The sequence below is a fragment of the Rissa tridactyla genome, chromosome 1 (genome assembly GCF_028500815.1).
Source record: "Rissa tridactyla isolate bRisTri1 chromosome 1, bRisTri1.patW.cur.20221130, whole genome shotgun sequence".
Classification (NCBI taxonomy): Eukaryota; Metazoa; Chordata; class Aves; order Charadriiformes; family Laridae; genus Rissa; species Rissa tridactyla.
Window position 1 is genome coordinate 212,455,871 of NC_071466.1, and position 18,925 is coordinate 212,474,795.

The 18,925-nt window shown below is 40.0% G+C and overlaps 1 protein-coding gene across 7 annotated transcripts in view; it reads left to right on the plus strand.

The window, feature by feature from the left end:
• The window catches only part of USP6NL (USP6 N-terminal like), a 131,262-nt gene that overhangs the window by 40,352 nt on the left and 71,985 nt on the right, over positions 1 to 18,925 (plus strand). For 4 of the 7 annotated variants that reach the window (XM_054208270.1, XM_054208361.1, XM_054208453.1 and 1 more), the window contains 2 exons: positions 16,416 to 16,489; positions 17,845 to 17,927. In XM_054208270.1, the coding sequence (XP_054064245.1) occupies positions 16,416 to 16,489; positions 17,845 to 17,927 (157 nt within the window). Of the gene's footprint in view, positions 1 to 8,551; positions 8,771 to 16,415; positions 16,490 to 17,844; positions 17,928 to 18,925 lie in introns of all 7 variants that reach the window. The other 3 variants (XM_054208003.1, XM_054208099.1, XM_054208188.1) reach the window with 1 other exon arrangement.

Below are 18,925 nucleotides of genomic sequence, written 5' to 3' on the forward strand. Positions count from 1 at the left end.
TTATGTTCAACCTCTTAATTTCTTATCCTGTTGCTAGACCTTCTGGGAATACCTTTGTAGAGATGATGCCGTGGTTTTACTGCATTACAGTTTCAAGGAGATACCTTGGCTTTGTTTGTGGTAACATCAGAAATGCAAAGTTGTGATTTTAAGCGTACTGAAGTGTCTTCACTGGTAAGGTAAGAAGGTACCAAAATTCATAACCAAGATATGTTTTTTTCCTTGCAAGTTATTTGGAGTTTAACTTCACTGATGAAAATTTCAGAGTTGAACTTGCTGAACTTTCATGTGAAGTTGATGAATTTTAGAGTAAGTGTCTCACTTTAGAATAAGTGGTTCCTGTCTGACCGCTGCGGCTACATCTGTAAGTCAGAGGAGTTAAAGGCAATTTAGGCACACCAAGTGCTTTGACCAGTACGTTTTCTATCCGCTGGTGCTGGTTGTAGTTAGAGCTCAAAGTTGTCTTGTCAAGAGTTGCGTTCTGATGATTTGTCGATGTCTGGGTAACCAGTCAGCCCAGTCGCTTCTGGTCTGTCCAGGCTGCACGCGTGAGAACTTGAACCCTCCCTAAAGTGCTGAATATCCTGATTGCTTGTACACAAGCACAGCGCAGACAGTGGGTGGATCTGTTTAAATCTCAACTCGTGCTTCACCGAGTACGGAGCGCTGTTCCCTTGCTCTCTAGCAGAGGACAGCTGGAGTCTGCCCTTCTCGGGGAGGATTCTGCACTTAGTCCACTTTTACTGGGTTACAGGGTGCTTGTTTGCTGGGTGCAGCTCCACAGGCTCAACCAAGTCTTGACTTTTGCGGTGGATTTTGGTTCTGTAAGGGATATGAAGTTTGCGGAGGCTGAGAGCGATCTGTTTGGGATGAAACAGGTTATCGAGCAGGACTGAAATCCATAAAAGGCTTTACTTGTGCATTATCCTAGAGCTAGCCCTTGTAACTTGGAATAGGCGTTGCCAAAGTACAAGCAGACTTTCTTCTGTGTACTGAGTTCAGAAATGCTTTTTTCCTATTCCAGGTCATTTTCTTCTGAGATACGAAGGTCTATGACAAATGGCCAGATTTTTCTGTTTGGCTTTTTTTTTTTTTTCTTTAAACAGTGTAACGGCAAAAAAAAAAAGTGGATCTTCATTAGTAAGTTTACTGCATCGACTTCAGCATTAGCAAATATATGGATTTTTTGCTTGATGCCTGTGCACAAGGCCTAGACCAGAATTAACCTTGTGTTTGTCTTGTAACAGAAACTTCTTAAAGTCTTTGCAGCGTGTGCTTATAGCTTTTCATCTTGCATCAGTACTGAAATAAAGGTATTGATTTTGAGAGAAGAAGCATTGAAAACTTGATGGTAGGTTTGTAAGTGGCATTAAGGTACCTCACTGTTTGCAATCTTCCTCTAAACTGGTAAAATAGTGTTAATGACATATCTGTTAATACACTGATTACTAAAGTCGTTGTTTCTGTCCAACAGCAGAATAAATTAAAATTTTTCATCTTACGTGAACACTGGATATTTGTAAAACATTTTCAGAGTATCCACAGAATGAACCAAAAGGTGCATCTCATTGTGATCCCTTAATTGAGGATTCTCTGGGGAGAATTCCACTCTGATGAACCTGTGTTGTCCTTTAAATATTAAAACTTTCATTTTTGTTTTGTGGTCCTATACTATTGCAGCTTTGTGCTTGCCTCTCAGTGGTAATGGGATCCCAGCATTGTCTGTGCTTAACTGATATGTCTCATCTCCCTGGCAGAGATTGGGGAAAAAACCCAGACTTTTTTGCCAAACTGTCCTAAGGTTTATGGATAGATTAAATCTAAAAACTAATTAGGTGTTACATCTAGCAAAAATTGTTTGAAATAAAGGTTGGATATAACGTTCTGTAGCCAGAAGGTTTATCTTACTGGTACAGCGTTCTGTGGATAAACAGCCACAAAGCTTGAGGGATTGATTTTTTTTTTCTTTCTGTTGTTTTAACCAAACTCTGGAGTTGTTTTATATTAATAAATGTTTTAGCTGATGCAAACAAATTGGTACTGGTATTGCTAAATGCCAGTATGAAAGTAACCCGATTGCCGTTTGGTGGGTATGGCCCTGGGCTTCGCTGCAGCCGCTCTGCTGCGTTTTCGCCCGGCTTGAGGCTGGGAGCAAAGAACAGGGGGCAGCCTCCGAGGCCCTAATTCCTGTTTCGCGTGGGAAATGCCAGGGCTGTTTACTTTGCTTTGTTTACCAGTCCTCAATCAGTGAAACTGAAAACAACAGAACCTTCTTGTCTGTCACTAACTTCCTTTTCTCCTAGTAAGGATGAAGAAACTGATAGCATTTTCTTCCCCAGTTTCTGCTGCTGCTCAACAAACTTGTTTACCCTTCGTCTGGCTGTCTCTTATTCCTGCAGTGCTTCTTACAACCACTTTATAAACATTTAAAAAAAAAAAAAAAAATCAATATGGTGGTGCGTGACACTTAAGATAATTTCAAATGTTCAGAGGGGATTTCAGGCTTCCCTCCCCCCCCCCCCCCAGGTTTCGTTATAGTTTTTAATAAAGGGAATGACGGATATTTTAAGTAGCTGATTACTCAGATTTTTCAAAGCAACTCTTTGTGCTGTGTCGACATGACTGATATTATAAGCAAGCAGGTATCTAAATTTGCCTTGATGTCTTTTTGCAGACTTACTAAAACTTATCATAGAGTCACCAAGAATAGGTTTAGTGTCATATAGGAGCTTCTTGGTGCCATTCAGATTTTTCGTAGGATTTACTTAGAGGATGGTATTGGTACTTAGGGTATTACTGCAGTTAAAATGTTTATCTGCTCAAAGATGAATAGCTCAGAGACAGAGTTCGCTGAAGAAAGCTGTTCAGCTACGGTGAACAGAGCTGTAGCAGGTAACTCTCAGTCTTTTTTTTGTGTAAAATTTTAATATGTTAAGATTATAATTATAAGTTGAATACAGAAGTGCCTTGCAGCTCCTGTGTAACTGGTCCTGTGATTCCTGATGGTTCCTTCAGTGTATCGCTATAGGGGACACCTTGAGTCCACACTGTACGGTGTGGATCACAACGCTCTGTACAGGAGCCTGTAGTAACTGGTGTAACATGCATTGGCTGGAATAAAGCTAGAAATGCTTTTTCATCCTGCCAGAACTCTTGCAATAATTAAGATTTTATTTTCCTGTTGTGCAGCGGAGTGAAACTGAGCTTAAAACACCAAAATAAATCCTGAGGTTTCCCTGTGCAGGGGCTGCGCCCAAATAGGCAGAGCCCTCACTCGGCGTCTGGGAGACTCAAGCTGGAGAGGGGGCAGAGGCTGAAGGCTGGTTTTCTCCCACTTTTGAGGAATGACTAATTCCTGGGTACCTCATGATGTCCCTTCCAGGAGAAGGCAATAAAATAAAAGAGTGGTAGTATATGTGCAGCTGTAAAAGCCAGTACTGTCAGTAACTCCTCATCGGTTGCTTCTTTGTGAATGCTTCCTTTTCTGCATCACACAAGGTCCGACGAGGTTTCAGCAGCCTGTTTAACTGCGCAAGAACATAACATCAGCCATTAGGTAATGGCGTGTGGTCACTGGGCAGGTCCGGGGGAGTTTCTTCTTCCCCATGATCAAGGTGCAAGTTTTACTCCTTCCACCTTGAGTCAGTGCTGGTATTTTTCTGAGCCGGCTTGGAGCTTTTTAGTCTTATTAACCGTACGAATAACATCTACTACAAAAACAAACCCTCCTTTTCTTCCTGTTTTAATCAGTTAAATGGGCTGTGTAATTAAATGATGAGTTGGACTATGTGTATGTCAGAGTATTTAAAGGTTGTCTGTGTAGAGGAACAAACCTTTATATTTGTATCGTGTTACTGGCTAAAATAAAGATTAAACTCTTGTAACTACAGAACTTTTGTGACTTCTCTAGCCCTAGAGAAAAAAATGAAACAGCTTCCTCAAAAATGAAGAGCCCCCTTCAAAAACTTCTTCCAGAGTATGCGTGAGCGTTTTTTTGGTGATGTTTTAAGCTGGGACTTCACATCATTAATGCTGAATTTTAAAATATAATCGTTGTTTGCTCCATTAATTTTGACTAATGCTGAGATAAAAATGATTAATCAGGAGACTTAACATAATTAGTGCAGTGTGGCATCTGACTACTTAAATATAAGTCTGTTAATGTGGGAGGCATAACTCTTCTTATGAAATGTTCTGGCTTGTGTCAGAATCTAAAATATTAGAACCATTTTACTGTTTAAATTGATACTGCAAATCTTAGTGCTGTGAAAACATTCGTGGTCTACTACTAATGAAGATGTACAATACAGGAAATCTGAAATTACGTCAGAATTTCAGATAATTTTTTAAATGTTCTTTTGATTTATGTTGCTGGGAAAAATGATTTTTATAAGTCGTCCTGATATATGGCATTGGGAAAACAAAGAGGAAAGTTATTGCAGAGATCTGTTATGTTCAATCTTACTGAAAGATCATTCTGCTGGTATGTTTAGTAGCCTGTCATGGTTAAAAGAAGTATGAGTAGCGTCGATGTGCAGAAGGGATATTTTAGTTTTCAAAAGCCTCTGGGGACCGCAGACATAATATACTTTTAAAGTACAAGGGATCAAAAAAAGATGACACTCAGCTAAATTTGCTTATGAAATCATAACCAATACCTGAAAAGGTGCTAGTGTGGAAAGGATGGCTTGACTTACATTAGGTTGAGGGTAAAATTCCTGAAATATTCCTGCTTTTTATCTGCAAATACTGTTTCTGTGGTCAAGTGCCTGATCTTACCATGTAATACAGCAGCTGATTTGCAGCATATTTTATTAAGACATTAATTATAAAGGCTAGTACTGGGAAAGGTCATAGATTTCAAGGGGAGTGTGGGAGTAATACTCATGGGCTGTAGATGAAACAGATTACATGTTACAGTGGGATCAATTCTAGACACAGTGGGAGTTCCAGGAAATTTAATCTTGGGTGGAAGACTCTAAAATGATTTCCATGGAGTAGAAAACCTCCTGTGTTTTTCCATGAAGGCTGTATCTTTGTCGTTTCTTTGCTGCTGGGTTATAACGTGTTGCAGGAACAAAGCTTCCTCTATCTCCTCCAACAGGGTGAATGCAAATCTGGTCTGATCACCACTTGAACAGCTGTTTGTAGGGCTGACGCTACTTAAGTCAGCATAGTGTTTACATCTCCTTAAAGATGAAATGTATAGGTGAATGACCGCTTCGTAATGGTCATAATGCTGCCCTTTCATAGCAGTGAGGAAAGAAAAAAATAGTAATAAACTAGTGAAAAGGCCAGATGCCGGCTACACCCTTGGGAAGAAGGAGAACAAAAGATGACTTGGGTTTAGACATAAGGCATTAGCCAGTTGTTGCACAAGTCAGACCAGTCTTTACATACTGGCAAGCCCCAAATTATACCCAGCCCAAGTCTTTACATTTAAGTCTATTAGGAGCTGCCATAAATGTTTTGGATTGTGTTGAGAGGAGTCCTGGGCAGGAGGGTGGGCTGCTTGTTGGCTTTTTTTTTTTTCTCTTCCTTTCAAGAAAGGAGCATTGTTCAAAATTGGGCTTTCTCTTTTTAGTGTAGCTTGTCACAAATTAGCAATTATGGTTTCTTCTGGCTTTGCAACTGATTATGTTAACCTTCAGCAAATTAATTATCTTCTGGCTCATGACTGCACACACAGCACTGTGTTAAATGGAATTACAGTAGAACCCTGCCAGCTCTTGTCGCTCCACTTTGTAACCCTTGTGGTAACATTCGTGAGGCTTAATAGTGAGGTGATGACACGAGCATTCAAACTGCAGCTTCCAGCTGGGTTAGTTGTAGGCAGAGCTGATGGAGAAGATTTCATTTTAAGGTGTACTTCTTAATGTGAAACACATATAAAAAATAATTGCAAATTAAGACTAAGTGGCCAAGTTGTGTTTTATTAGATTATGGTTTTTTTCTGCTTTATTGATGGTTTATTCTGTATTCTGTGTGTTGTTCTTTCAGTGCTCTATTAACTAATGTGCATTAGCAAGGCTGTCATAGAGATATTGCAATTATGATTGATATTAGTAGAGATTCAGTAAGTCCTTTAGCCCATTGCTGCTTAAAAGTGAGGCAGTATAGTAGTTGATATAAATTCTTTGCAATATATATTAGACTCCTAAATTCTAATTTCAAGTTTTGACACAGGCTTCCTCTGTAGAATATGTAGAATATGAGCAGAGCTGCCTTGGTTTCCCTGCTCTTGCTTTGAGCCCTTTGGGGATCGTTTTAAAATTGCTTTGAGATAGCTTTTAGTAGCAGTTAATTCTGCTAATTTCCAAAGTGACCATTTTCCATTGGTGACTGTGCAGTGTCTCACGGGATGCTGCAGAACTGCGAGTATTCTGCTGTAGTGAAACTTGATTTGTCATTAAGATGAGAGTTCAATCATGTTTCTTTAGGCAAGTTAAATCCTTACTTTTATATCTCCCATCCATTACTCCTCGTGCAGTAAAACTACAATAGGTTCTACTCTGAAGAAATGCTGATTATTAAGGGGGGGGAAGGGTGCGTGTGCTTTGCTGTTTGAATGGTTTGGATTTTTTGGTGCAGAGCTTAGTGGAATATATTGATTTTACAAATAGTTTTACTCCACCTTTAGCTTTTTTTTTTCCCTTCTCAATAGAGAAAAATTTCAATGAAGCCAAAATTTTCCCTTTTCTCTGTATAAGTCTTTACTTGAAAACACCCACAAAAACAGATATGCTAAACTTGAAGATGCATTAAAGCTGTAAGGAAAACATCAGTGTCATATAGCTCTTAACTTATGTCTGCTTGAGGGTAGTGTGTGGTAGAAGAGTACCAATGATGTTAAAAAGTAAGTTGTTTTCAGGTGGTGAAGGTATCTGTTGAGAGTTAACCTGGAATGAGTGCTTGTGTTCATGGTGTGCGAGTTCTTTTCATCTTCTCCACAAATGTGCTCTCAGGTAAGGAAATAGAAAGTACTTGGTTTTACAAAACCAGTTCAGTAGTTCTGTCATATGGAAGATGATCTTTCTATAGCGAGGTTACTGCTGTGTGTGTACAAGTGTCCGTGGTAAGAAAATGCCGCTTTCGAGGGAAATGTGCCTAGTGGTAGATATCACACTACTCAGTCTAAACTCATACTGAATTAATAGACTAAACTATTGACACCTGGGTTTGGGTAGGATCCATGAGTAGTAATCAGTGGTGAAGACAAAGGAGCTGCTGCTCACTTCCAGGCTCAGTGCTCTGCCAGGCAATATTGAGAGGAAGATTAAAACAATTGAAGGAACTGTTTCTTTTTTTCAGTCCCTGGGGGTAAAAAAAGAATAGTCCAACGCACTTGATCAGATCTCCTGTTCCTGTCATTTTTACACTTTTCAGGGTGCGAGGAAACCACGGAATGGTTGAGGTTGGAAGGAACCTCTGAAGGTCATCTGGTCCACCCCTCCTGCTTGAGCAGGGCCACACAGCTGGTTGCCTAGGACTGTGTCCAGATGGCTTTTGGATATCTCCAAGGGTGGAGACTCCACAACCTTCCTGGGTAACCGGTGCCAGTGCTTGGTCACCCTCACAGTGACAAAGTGTTCCCTGATGTTCAATGAGAGCTTCCAGTGTTTCATTTTACGCCCACTGCCACCGGTCCTGTCACTGGGCACCACTGAAAAGAGCCTGGCTCCATCCTCTTTGTACCCTCCATTCAGGTACTTCTGTCTGTTGATGAGAACCCCTTGAGCCTTCTCTACTCTGGGCTGAACACTCCCACTGATCGTCTTTCTGTTGGCTTCACGAAGAGCTGGAAGCCCACACGAGTCTTCCGAGCCAGGTCTGGCAGCCTGTCTGCTCTGACTTGCTTAGGTTCAGAAATGGAATTGGCTGGCTCCTGGCTGTGAGCGTCACATAGCAGCTGGCATTTTGCTTGAGAGAGCACGTGTAAGGACTAAGATCTATGCAGGAGAATGGCTTGATGTGTCTGTCCCTGAATATTTGACAGGGAGAATTGTTTTTCAGGTTTTGAAGATGCTGACTGTATACCAGCTTTCAAAATGCAGATGAATTCTACCAATATTAAACCCTCAATTTTTATACTTTCACCAATGAAAACATTCTTGTCAATTCCTGACGTCCTAGGTGTTTCAAGTCACCAAGTTATCCTGAACAATCAAGGAGTTTTAAATAGAAAATATGTGAAAACTCCACCCTGTACTCTCCGTGCCAGACAGTTACAGAGATCTAATTTTTAGAGTTACTTCATTTCAAGGGTTCTTAAGTAATAAGCCAGAAATAGGGTACTTCAAGCTCCATTTCTAGTAAGTCCTTTAAATAAGATGCTTTTCATGCAGCACTTGGTAAATACCAGTAAGAATTCTTACTCAAGAGCATAACAGTGATGTGTTACAGGAGCTGTGTCCTCTGAGGCTGTTTGTTCAAATCCTCTTGTTTATTATTAGCTGGAACGCAGGGCTGTGGGCCGCGGAGGAGAACACTGCCGTGGTGCCTGCATGACACTTCTTATTAACAAACGGCATCTTTGTTTGAATATCTGCAGCTCGTGTAACTGTAGAGGGGCCCTGCCTTGAAAAAGAAGGAGCACGTGTCAAGTGGCTCGGTCATGTGGAGCAAATGCAGCAAGTGGAGGAGGAGAACTTCCCCCGTTCAGTTTTGATAAACTGATTTAGAACATGGTCTAGAAATAAACAGATTTACTTCATGAAGACTAAAACAGAGTTTTACAAGGACTGGGCAGAAAATCGCAATCTAAAGTCTGGTAAAATGCTGTTTTGTTTTATGTACTGGTCTTTAATTGTTTATATCAGCTGCTGTTTTACATCTCTCATTTTTGGGCTAGTGATAACTCTGAGTTTTAAATACTTAATACTATTAAGGTAGATAATTATGTTTAATGGTGAGAGAAATGTAGGCCAGTTAACTTCTGGAAATGCTATTTTTCCTCAGGAAGTGTCGCTATGTAAAAGGGATTACTTTTCTAACTGTAACTATTTCACTTTTACGTTAATAGTTCTCTCTACATGAAGTGAAAAATAAAATATAATAATTGATGCTTAATCTTTTCTGTTCAGAGCAGGTTTAATATCTATATGTAGGTGTTTGCCAAGATTTTTCCTTTTGAACACTGGCTACCCACCACAAAGTACTATTAAGTGTATGTCGAGGCTTTTATTTCATTGTTTGTGGGAATGGACTGGAAGAAAAACAAACAGCTTGGGCATTAAAGGGACTTTCTGATATGACCAGAGACTTACAAAATGTTTTGTTTATTACTCTGATATGTGCTTTGAGATGTGTAGATGCGTAGCAGCTGGTGGTAGTGCCTGCAGACAGGAATTTGTGCCAGTGCAGCTCTTTGTGCAGTGGAATGTGTAATGTGCAAACAAGCAAGAATTTGAGTGAAGTAATGGAAAACAAATTAGCATGTTCCAAGTCTTTTGGGGTTTTTACACTGCTCCGCAGCTGAGGAGGTACTGGTGATAGGTCAAAGAACAAACAAGGGAGAAATCTCCTTTTCGGAATTTGGGCTAAGATTACACAGGATGCTATTAGTACACTGACCCTCATCCACACGGAAAGAGGCATTACTTAAATTTATGGCATGTCTGTAAGAAGCAATTTATTATGCTGCTGATAGTACATAAGCAGTATAACGTACCTTGTACCTGCACACTCCTTTGAGACACGTAAAGAATGTGCGTAGGATCTTGTAGTACTCACTTTGTGCTACCTTGAGGAGGGAGCTAGTGCTCGGCTGTTGTTACCTTTTCCAGGTGAGGTGCTGTATCTTACTGGGCATTTTCAGGCTGTTTCAGGGAGAATCTCACTAGTGAGCTTGAGTCACAGAATCACAGAACAATAGGGGTTGGAAGGGACCTCTGGAGATCATCTAGTCCAGCCCCCTGCCAGAGCAGGGTCACCCAGAGCAGGTTGCACAGGAATGCGTCCAGGTGGGTTTTGAATGTCTCCAGAGAAGGAGACTCCACCACCTCTCTGGGCAGCCTGTGCCAGGGCTCTGCCACCCTCAAAGGAAAGAAGTTCCTTCTCATGTTTAGGTGGAACTTCCTGTGCTCAGGTTTGTGCCCGTTACCTCTTGTCCTGACCCCTAACCCTCACCCCAAAGATCATTCCCATAAACTGTGTGACTAATTTTACGTGGGCTAGAGGTGCACGCTCAGTGGATTGCAGGTGAAAATCACTTTTTAAAATGCTGTGCCTTACTGTTTTGCAGTTCTGTAGCTGAACAGGATTAGAAGCCATGCAGGATTAGGCAAATAGAGGTCAAACTACAGGTACTTGGTAAACCTCAAAGAGCAGACGCTTTTCTTCTTGTGGGAAAGATGAGCATTTTGCTGTCTTCTGGCAATTCCTCGCTCAGCAGCATCTCAGTTCCGTCAGGCCGTGCGATGAAAACCAGGTGTAACTATGGGCTGTTCGTGTTACAGTCACCTCTCGCCAGGAGCAGCCGAGCTGCTGCCAGGGTGTCACAGGCTGTTCAGCTGCTCCTTGGCTGCTGGAAACACAAGGGATGGTGCTGCCCGTTCCCTCTCATTTGTTTTGAAGAGCTGAGTTACTGCTGAGGCTGCAAGAAGGATCTTCAGTGTTTAGCTTGGTAATTTAAGTTAATACAAAAATACATTATTACCAATTCATTTTCTTCCCTTTTTTGCCTTTCCCCCCTCCTGCCCCTTAAAAAAACCTGTATTTTAGGTGGGTGATAGGAGGACTTTGGATCAAAGGTTCTCTGGTGCCTGTAGATGGCTACATCTGTAGCTACCGTTTCTCCCTGTGAAATAGAAGGGAGAAGATGGCAGGATTATTTCTTTTTGAGCTGGATCAGATCTGTCATAGTGTAGCTTTGTATCAGTTCCTGGTTTCCTGCAAAAATTTATATCCTTGAAAAAAGAATTTTATTAATAGGTAGAATTTCACTTTTACATCTATTTGTAGGGTGTGTCCTTATTTTCTCTTTAATAGTGTTTATTTTTACTTGGATATATTGTTTTGCTGTTGAATCATGGAATCTTCAGAGTTGGAAGGGACCTCTAGAGATCATCTAGTCCAACTCCCCTGCTAGAGCAGGATTGCCTAAAGCACATCCCTCAGGGCTGCATCCAGCCGGGTCTTGAAAATCTCCAGAGAAGGGGACTCCACAACCTCCCTGGGCAGCCTGTTCCAGTGCTCTGTCACCCTCACTGTAAAGAAGTTTTTCCGTGTATTTGAACGGAACTTCCTATGTTCTAGCTTGTGCCCATTGCCCCTTGTCCTGTCGCTGGGAACCATTGAAAAGAGCCTGGCTCCATCCTCCTTAAACCCACCCTTTAGATACTTGTAAACATTAATCAGGTCCCCCCTCAACCTTCTCTTCTCCAGGCTAAAGAGTCCCAGCTCTTTCAGCCTTTCCTCATAAGGGAGGTGCTCCAGTCCCATAATCATCTTGGTTGCCCTACGCTGGACCCGCTCCAGTAGTTCCCTGTCCCTCTTGAACTGGGGAGCCCAAAACTGGACACAGTACTCCAGTTGTGGCCTCACCAGTGCAGAGTTGAGGGGGAGAATGACCTCCCTCGACCTACTGGCCACAAAAAATACATCACTTAACGGCAGTTCGTCTATTCCAGTTAGTCTTACGTTCCTTATAGAGCAGAACATTACACATTTTTTCTTTGCATTATGCCTATTAATATTACTAATTCCTCCTCACTTAAACTTACTGCAGTTGCCTTTCTTCCTTAGGATTGGAAGAATCTGGAATTCTGGAAAAGTAAACTGTTCTTCCCGAAATTCCTCACAAGCTGCAAGATAGTGATAGTTAGAATTGCAGCTGCCTGGTAGGATCTGGGAGTTTCCACTTAGTTTTTAAGTTTGTGTAAGAAGATTGTTTGTTGTCAGCTTTAGGAATTTATTTTAGTTTAGTGTGATGTTTTTCAATTTTTATATCAATTGACTGAACTGGACAGGGGTTTTGAAATTAGGAAAAAAAACCCCTCCAGCTTAACAATGTGGGGTTTTATTTAAAACACGATTACGATGCCCATAGAGACCACCTAATAGTGGACAGCAGGGTAACACCCAGAATTCATCTGTAAATTTGTTCCTAAGTAATGCTGGCATCTCCAGATCATTTATTTCCTCTCTCATAAAATAAGTACTGGAGGCTAATTAGGTTGTCCTTATGTAAGACCAGCTTAATTTTTTGCCTGTGCCACTTATATTTCTTACATACCATCACTGCTTTCTGTTCCTGAAGAAATTGCATCTTTTTCAATTCTTTGATATTTGATGAGGTAGGGAGATGCTCTTATTAGTGTGACAAAGGAAGAAAGCTTGTACCGATGCTCGGCAATGCTTTCCTCTCGCTTTGTGGGGCTGATGGCAGTCTGCAGGTGTCTTAATTTATCAGGCCTGACTCTTCAGCAGTTTAAAATCACTCTGTTGCAAAATGAGACCAGTTCTGGTCCCATCTTTAAGTATCCTTTTCAAAGTTTATGTCCAGCAGTTTACTAGTCGTCTCAGCAGCACTGACAAGCAAGATAATCTGATTTCCAAGTGTAGCAGAAAAGCAGTAATCTGGCTGTTATGCCAGTCCTTTTTCACGTCACCACAGATTGGGATTTACTGTTTGATTTTCTGACTGTAATGATGCTTTAGTTCCTTTGAATGCTGCTTTCCAAACTTAAAAACTTGTAATATTTGTAAATATAGAAGACAGGTCAGCGTGATTAGGGTAAAATACTCTCTAATGGGGAGTGTTTTGTGTATCAGGCCAACTGTTCAGAAAATTTTGTTCCTGACCTATTTTTTGTGTGTGTGTGTGATTTACCTTCTTCAAAACCTAGATGTGTGACACTGCTGCTTGGCAGGGTTTTAAGCACGCTCCCTGTGCCTTGTAAACCTGACCAGGTTTTGGGGGGACTTACGTTCGCTGTTTAGTATGCTGTGGTTGGCACACTTTATCATCGTTGATTATATGTTGTTGTTTGGGCTTTTTTTTTTCAGGTCGTTGACAATATATTTCCTCAGTTTTTAGTCAGAATCGGTTCTCTGTACTAGTTAACTGGCTATATATTAATGTCAACCTCGTTGGAGATTGCGTTGTTTCTGGTATAAAGTGGTGTTGACCATCTGTAACGCTAACTTTTAATTAGAAAATGTAATCATACTACTTTTTTCACATCTTTAACTGCTTTCAGTGAGATAAGGCTTACTGAATAAAACTGTTAAGACTTTAGAATACCAGACACTTGTCTTTAGTTTTGTAGTGATGTATTTTTGTGCCTAGGAAGATATTTCATGAAGAATTTGCTATATTTAGCTTTTACTTTATCAGGAATCGTTGTGTAATTTCTAACTTGGAGATATTTAAATAATTTCTCTTATAAGAAAAATCATATTTTATGCTTATCTCCTGAAATATAACCTCTTGTCCCCTTCTCAAGCTGTTTTCTGAGGTTTTTGGTGTGGATAGATTAACGTAACATTAAACTATCTCAGTGCAGCTAGAAGGTTAAGATGATTCTGGCAGAAAGTGAAGAGGATTACTTTAAAGGCAATGAATATGATAATTTCCACACTAAATGTAATTGAGTTGTCATGAGGCACAGAACATGCCAAACTTTGATTCACATGTTATGTATGCAGAGGAAAGGAAGGTAAGCCATGGCCACCTTTTCAGTGTAAATCGGGACTCAGTTTCTAGTGCACATACAGTTTTGCTTTGCTTTAAGAAAACGTTTAAACTTTGTTTCAGCTGCTGCCATTTATTCCATCTGTGGTGTTGAAGAGTTGTGCGTGTCCTTCTGAGTATATTTTTAAATACCAGTAGTAATCTATTTTTTAATTACGTTAATAAAAAATGCATTGACTATTTACTACTTCAGTGTATTGACTACTGTGTATTACAGTATTGATAGTACTTATTATTCAGCCACACTTTCTCTAATCTAATCTCTCTTTTGCTGGGAAAATGTGAAAGGATTTTTCCCCCATTTCTTGAAGCCCAGCAGCAGTTGTACTTTAAACAAGTCAGCTTTTCCCCCACAACTGTCTGTTGGAGAAGCGAAGATTAGGATTGCTCAGTACTTGAATTCTCTGAAGGAATGTTGGCTTTGAAGCGAGCATAATGTTTGCTTTTTAAAAACCTGTAATTGACCTTCTGTAAAGACTTACTGTAAGCACAGATCTCTCTGTGTCTTACAAAAGAAAGTGCAATTTAATTTTGATTATGGTTCCTTTATTTCTCACTTTGAAAGTAATGCCAAGCTTCATGTACTACTTGTCAGCGTAGATTTGGTAGCTTTAGTGGACGTTGTCAGTTCAGGAGGCATCGTATGTCAACTAGTAAAGGGTAAAAACCAGATTGTTATAATTGTGTTGGGGAATATATAGTCCTTGAACGCACTCAGAGTCGCACAGAATGCAGTCTGTGCCCTTGTGTGGTGAAAGTGCTGGGTAGGGGTCCTAGAAGAAAGCTGCGGTTGGCCTGTAAGAGTTGTGTCTTGGTCAGCATTCACGTAAGTAACTGAGGTAACAGACTCTTGCAATCGCTATAAAACTGCGTCAGAGACAAATGAACTGGAAACCAAACTGCTTTGCGTCTTGCAGTCCTCTTTAAGTTTAGGAATAAAGGTGGATCCAGCACCTGAAGGAACAGGAGGAAAAGCACAGGGCTTGGACAACACCAAAGACTGGGCAATATGAAATGAATGTACTTCCTTCTCGCCTTAGAGGGAGGAAATTCTTTATCAGTGTTGTGGCACAGAGATGCATAGCTTCCTAGTATAGCAGATGTAATTCTGAATGTTGGTTTTTTGTTTTTTTTTTCTTTGTCAAATAATTGTGTAAATACACATGTGCTGGTTCTGGTGCACGCTGGAAAAAATGACAAAGCTCAACGTCCTCACTAGTAAATGGGAGTAATACGATTGGCACAATGATGGTGACAAGCAGAAGGGGGTCAGAATAAGGAGAACAAACTGTAACTGCTGGAGATCATAAGTAAAAACTTTAAAGAAGCAGTCAGACTTTCTGTCCGGGCAAGTTTGGTACAAGCTTTGCTGTTACCCAAATGCTGGTGCTTGTGTCTGTGACAGGACGCTGAGGTTCTCTCTGCGTTCTCCTGAAGAGACTTCAAATGAAAACATGCAGAGACCATGCTAAATCTCTAGCAGGTGCCTTAGAAGGCCACCTTGGCACAACTTCTTATCTAAATACCTGAGAAATATTTAGGTAAATTTTATTAAAGAAAAACTGGGCTTGAACAAATAAATGTGTTAATAATGTCATATGATAGAAAGCTGTAATATGTGATCTGTTTTTTTATTTCGTGGCCCAGATGGTTCATTATGTTACCATGAACTAAATAAGGAAGAAAAACCACATGTCTGGAGTTATTTGTGTAACAGTGTGTGCTTGAAAACTATTTCAGACCTTTTCAAAGCTTTGCTTTATTTAGAGTCCATTGCTTTTTAATAATCGAAACAAATCAACTCTCGAATCTTTCACAAACTTATAACTGATTAAAACTGATTTGCCTCATTGGTTTGAAATCATAATCACATTTGGGATATTGAAGTGCACTAGGCTGTTGAATATTCAAAGCAGCATCTTTCTTACTTTTCCTTTCACGGTGCCCTGTTTACATTTCTGTCCATCTCCTAGAGGTGGTTTCTGCTAAGGGAACAGTGCCAAGGACCCTAATTCAGTTATGTGTGTGGGCTGCTTCGCCTTCTCTCCATCAAACTCGATTTATCGAAACTTTACCGCTGTAGTAAACTCTGCTGATGTCCAGTGCTTACCCACGCATCCGTTTTGTCTTGCATGTCAGCCTTCCTGTTGTCATATCCTCGCGCTTATTCCAGCTCTGGTCTGCCGAAGCTGCAGTTCTGGTACTAACAATTTCTCTCCCTGGTTTCTGAGAAATAAGTCTTAGGCAATTTCTCAGATGAAGTCGTGCAGTATTTCTTCAGCATTCATCAGGATTCTAATCCCTCTCTACAAATCCTGTAAATAGTTCACACTTGTTTTAAACCCGTAGTGTATGTTTAGGCTTTTTTTGACTATGTGGCTGTTTGTGGAATTAGCAAATAGTAGCTTTTACTAACTCTCTTCAGTCTTTCAGTTAGTGGGTTGAGGGGTATTATTTTTTTAACTTTATTTAGTATCTGCTTTGGTGGAAAATTGCGAACGTTTTACACTCAGCAGTTAGGGTATCATCCAATAATTGTATTTTACTCTGAACAGTATTCAAGACATGCACAAAGGTCGTATTTTGCTTTGATACAACTGTTTTGGCATTTCTCCATTCAAGTAGTTCTCTGAAGTCAAAGTTTATTTTCCAAGTATTTCGCTGCAGTTCTTTGTTCGCAAGGGAGAGAATCTGAACACATTACTTTAATTCTCTACAGGTGCAGATGCCGAGCAGGATGCTGCTATCAAACTTGCCCAAGAGCGAGCAGAGATAGTTGCCAAGTATGACAGAGTAAGTGAACTTGATAATAATTTTAAAGACACTGTATAATTAGTCTTAGTAATATGTCTATTTAAAAAAAATGAATCATAGTTACGGCTAACTTCTGTTTCAGATACTCTCTGTAGTACTAATCTGCTGGTTTCATGATACACTGGCCTCTGGGTGAATTAAATTCTCCCTACACGAGGGATGTTCTGGATAATGACTCACTCAACTCATTTTTCAGGTGTATGGCAAGTTGCTTTGGGACTAATTTAAGGTAGCGTAACGTCTTAAGTAATGAAACTAGGGTGTTTCAGGAGGTCCAGTATATCTATAAGATAAGAAGAACTCTTATTTGACTTTTTATTTAATTTTTGGTTATGGTAATAGAAACGTTTAACTCATTACAGATAACTTAAAGATGGGTGAACTGCATTGTTTGTCAGATTGTTGTGAGGAACTGAAAAAATACACTAGCTGTACCTTTCTTCTTTTTTTTTTTTTTTTTTTCCCTTGAACTGGTTGTCAAGTAAAATCCTGGCACAGAGTATGCTTAGAATGCCTACGCCGTATTTACATATTCTTGTAACAGTTATGGATTTTATAAGTGTTGTTGGAGTACTGGGCAGTAGACTTGTTTGTAGAGTTCATGAAATGTTTTACATGCTAGACTTAGTGGTGGTTTACACGGTGGGCACTTAAGTGAGTTGCTGTGTTTTTTTAATAAGGAAAAAAACCAGGCGTGTGGTTTGTGTTCTGAGTGGTGGCCTCTCTTCACACCCAGTAACCTGCGCATAGCCCGTATCAGAAGAATGCATAGCTGAAATATACTTAAATTTCTCCAAGTCTTATGAAAATTGGCAACTGGAGTAGAAGAGAACGTGAATGAGTGCTTCACTAAGGGAAAACTCAGTATTGCATTCTGTTTGACCACTGCTGGAAGTCAGCATGGATGTGAGCCTCGAGAGTGTCCGCAGCACGTACTGTTGCCAGGTGATGGTTCAGGAAAGATGGTCTGTGGAAGTAAAACAAGTGGAGGCCACTGAGTGGGAACCTTGGTGGACTGTTGAGGAGATTAACAACAGATGTGAGATTGTGACGAGTCTGTGGTTGAAATCAGTGGTTGAAATTTATTCTGTGTATAGCAGTGACCGAAAGAGGTTTCCTGTGATGAAAATATTGATTGTAGGGGTTGGAAGAGGTGTGCTACCCTCCTTTTCCTTGGTTGGTCAGTTTAGAACTAGTGTTCTCCTCCCCCTCCTCTACCCTGCTGCCAGTGTGTCCCAGAGATTATGCTTTGAGTGGTTGAATCGTGTCTTCTGTGTCTTAGCTTATTGTGTCATAAAACTTAATTTGACTCTTTTTTCTTTCCTTCCCTTTAGGGACGGGAGGGTGCGCAGATTGAACCGTGGGAAGATGCTGACTATCGTCTTTACAAAGTCACAGATAGATTTGGGTTTCTACAGTAAGTAGCAAGCTTGAAAAGAAAATAGTATGAAGACTTTACTACTATGACTATTAATGCATTTTATTGTATTATAACATAATGTTATTGTGTATTGCCTATTTCGTGGAAGTAGTATTATGCCTTTTAATAGATCTGGAAACTGCAGTGTAAGTTTTAGGTAATCTTTTACTGTGTTTTTCAATTCCATTCCTAGCTTTTTTAGTTCTGTAATTTGATTCTGTGTAGGGAGTGAAATATTTTTGAGTATTTTATTTGGCAATGAAAATCAATAGTCTACAAAAAAGCTTTTTCAAGCTCAATTAAATTGAAGATAAATTTTGGGTTTAAGTAATTGTGTTATATATAAACAAACTTGAAGTTCTTGGAAGGATTTAAAAAAAAATTATTATAATGAGCTTTAAAAAAATCACAACATATTTATGGTTACATCCCAATCCTTCAAAGATAAATCTCATTTAATTTCATATATTGAGTAGCCTTACTGAAGTCTCTGCTGATCTGGGACCTAATGTTGCATCATAAAGTAAAGTCAGAAAATACCAGAATCCAGTCACGTACCACCTTTGTAACAATCTGTGTCTTTTTGGCAAATTAAGATGAGAGTATGAAATTGTATTAGGACTTTTGTGGTTGGCAGATGGAAATACCCAACTTGCGGGGAAACTGAACACAGGCGGACTTGCTGCTTTTGATAATATCCAGTCAAGACTCTCTGCCATTATTGATGTTTGGCATTTATGTTTGAATACAAGAAGTGCAAGTAAAATAAAAAAAAACCCCAAAACAGTGATGAGTGGAAAACTTAGTAATAACTATGGACTTCTATAGTATTACAGGGGTTGGGGGGTGTTTTGGTTTTGGGGGCATTTCCCCTTCCCCCTCTTTCTTCTATTTTGTAATGCCATTGGTTTTATAAACTGTCAGTTAAAACAACTGTCTTTACCTGTAGGCTGTCTTTGCCTCATCAGGGTGAGTTAATCTGGTGTATGACCTCC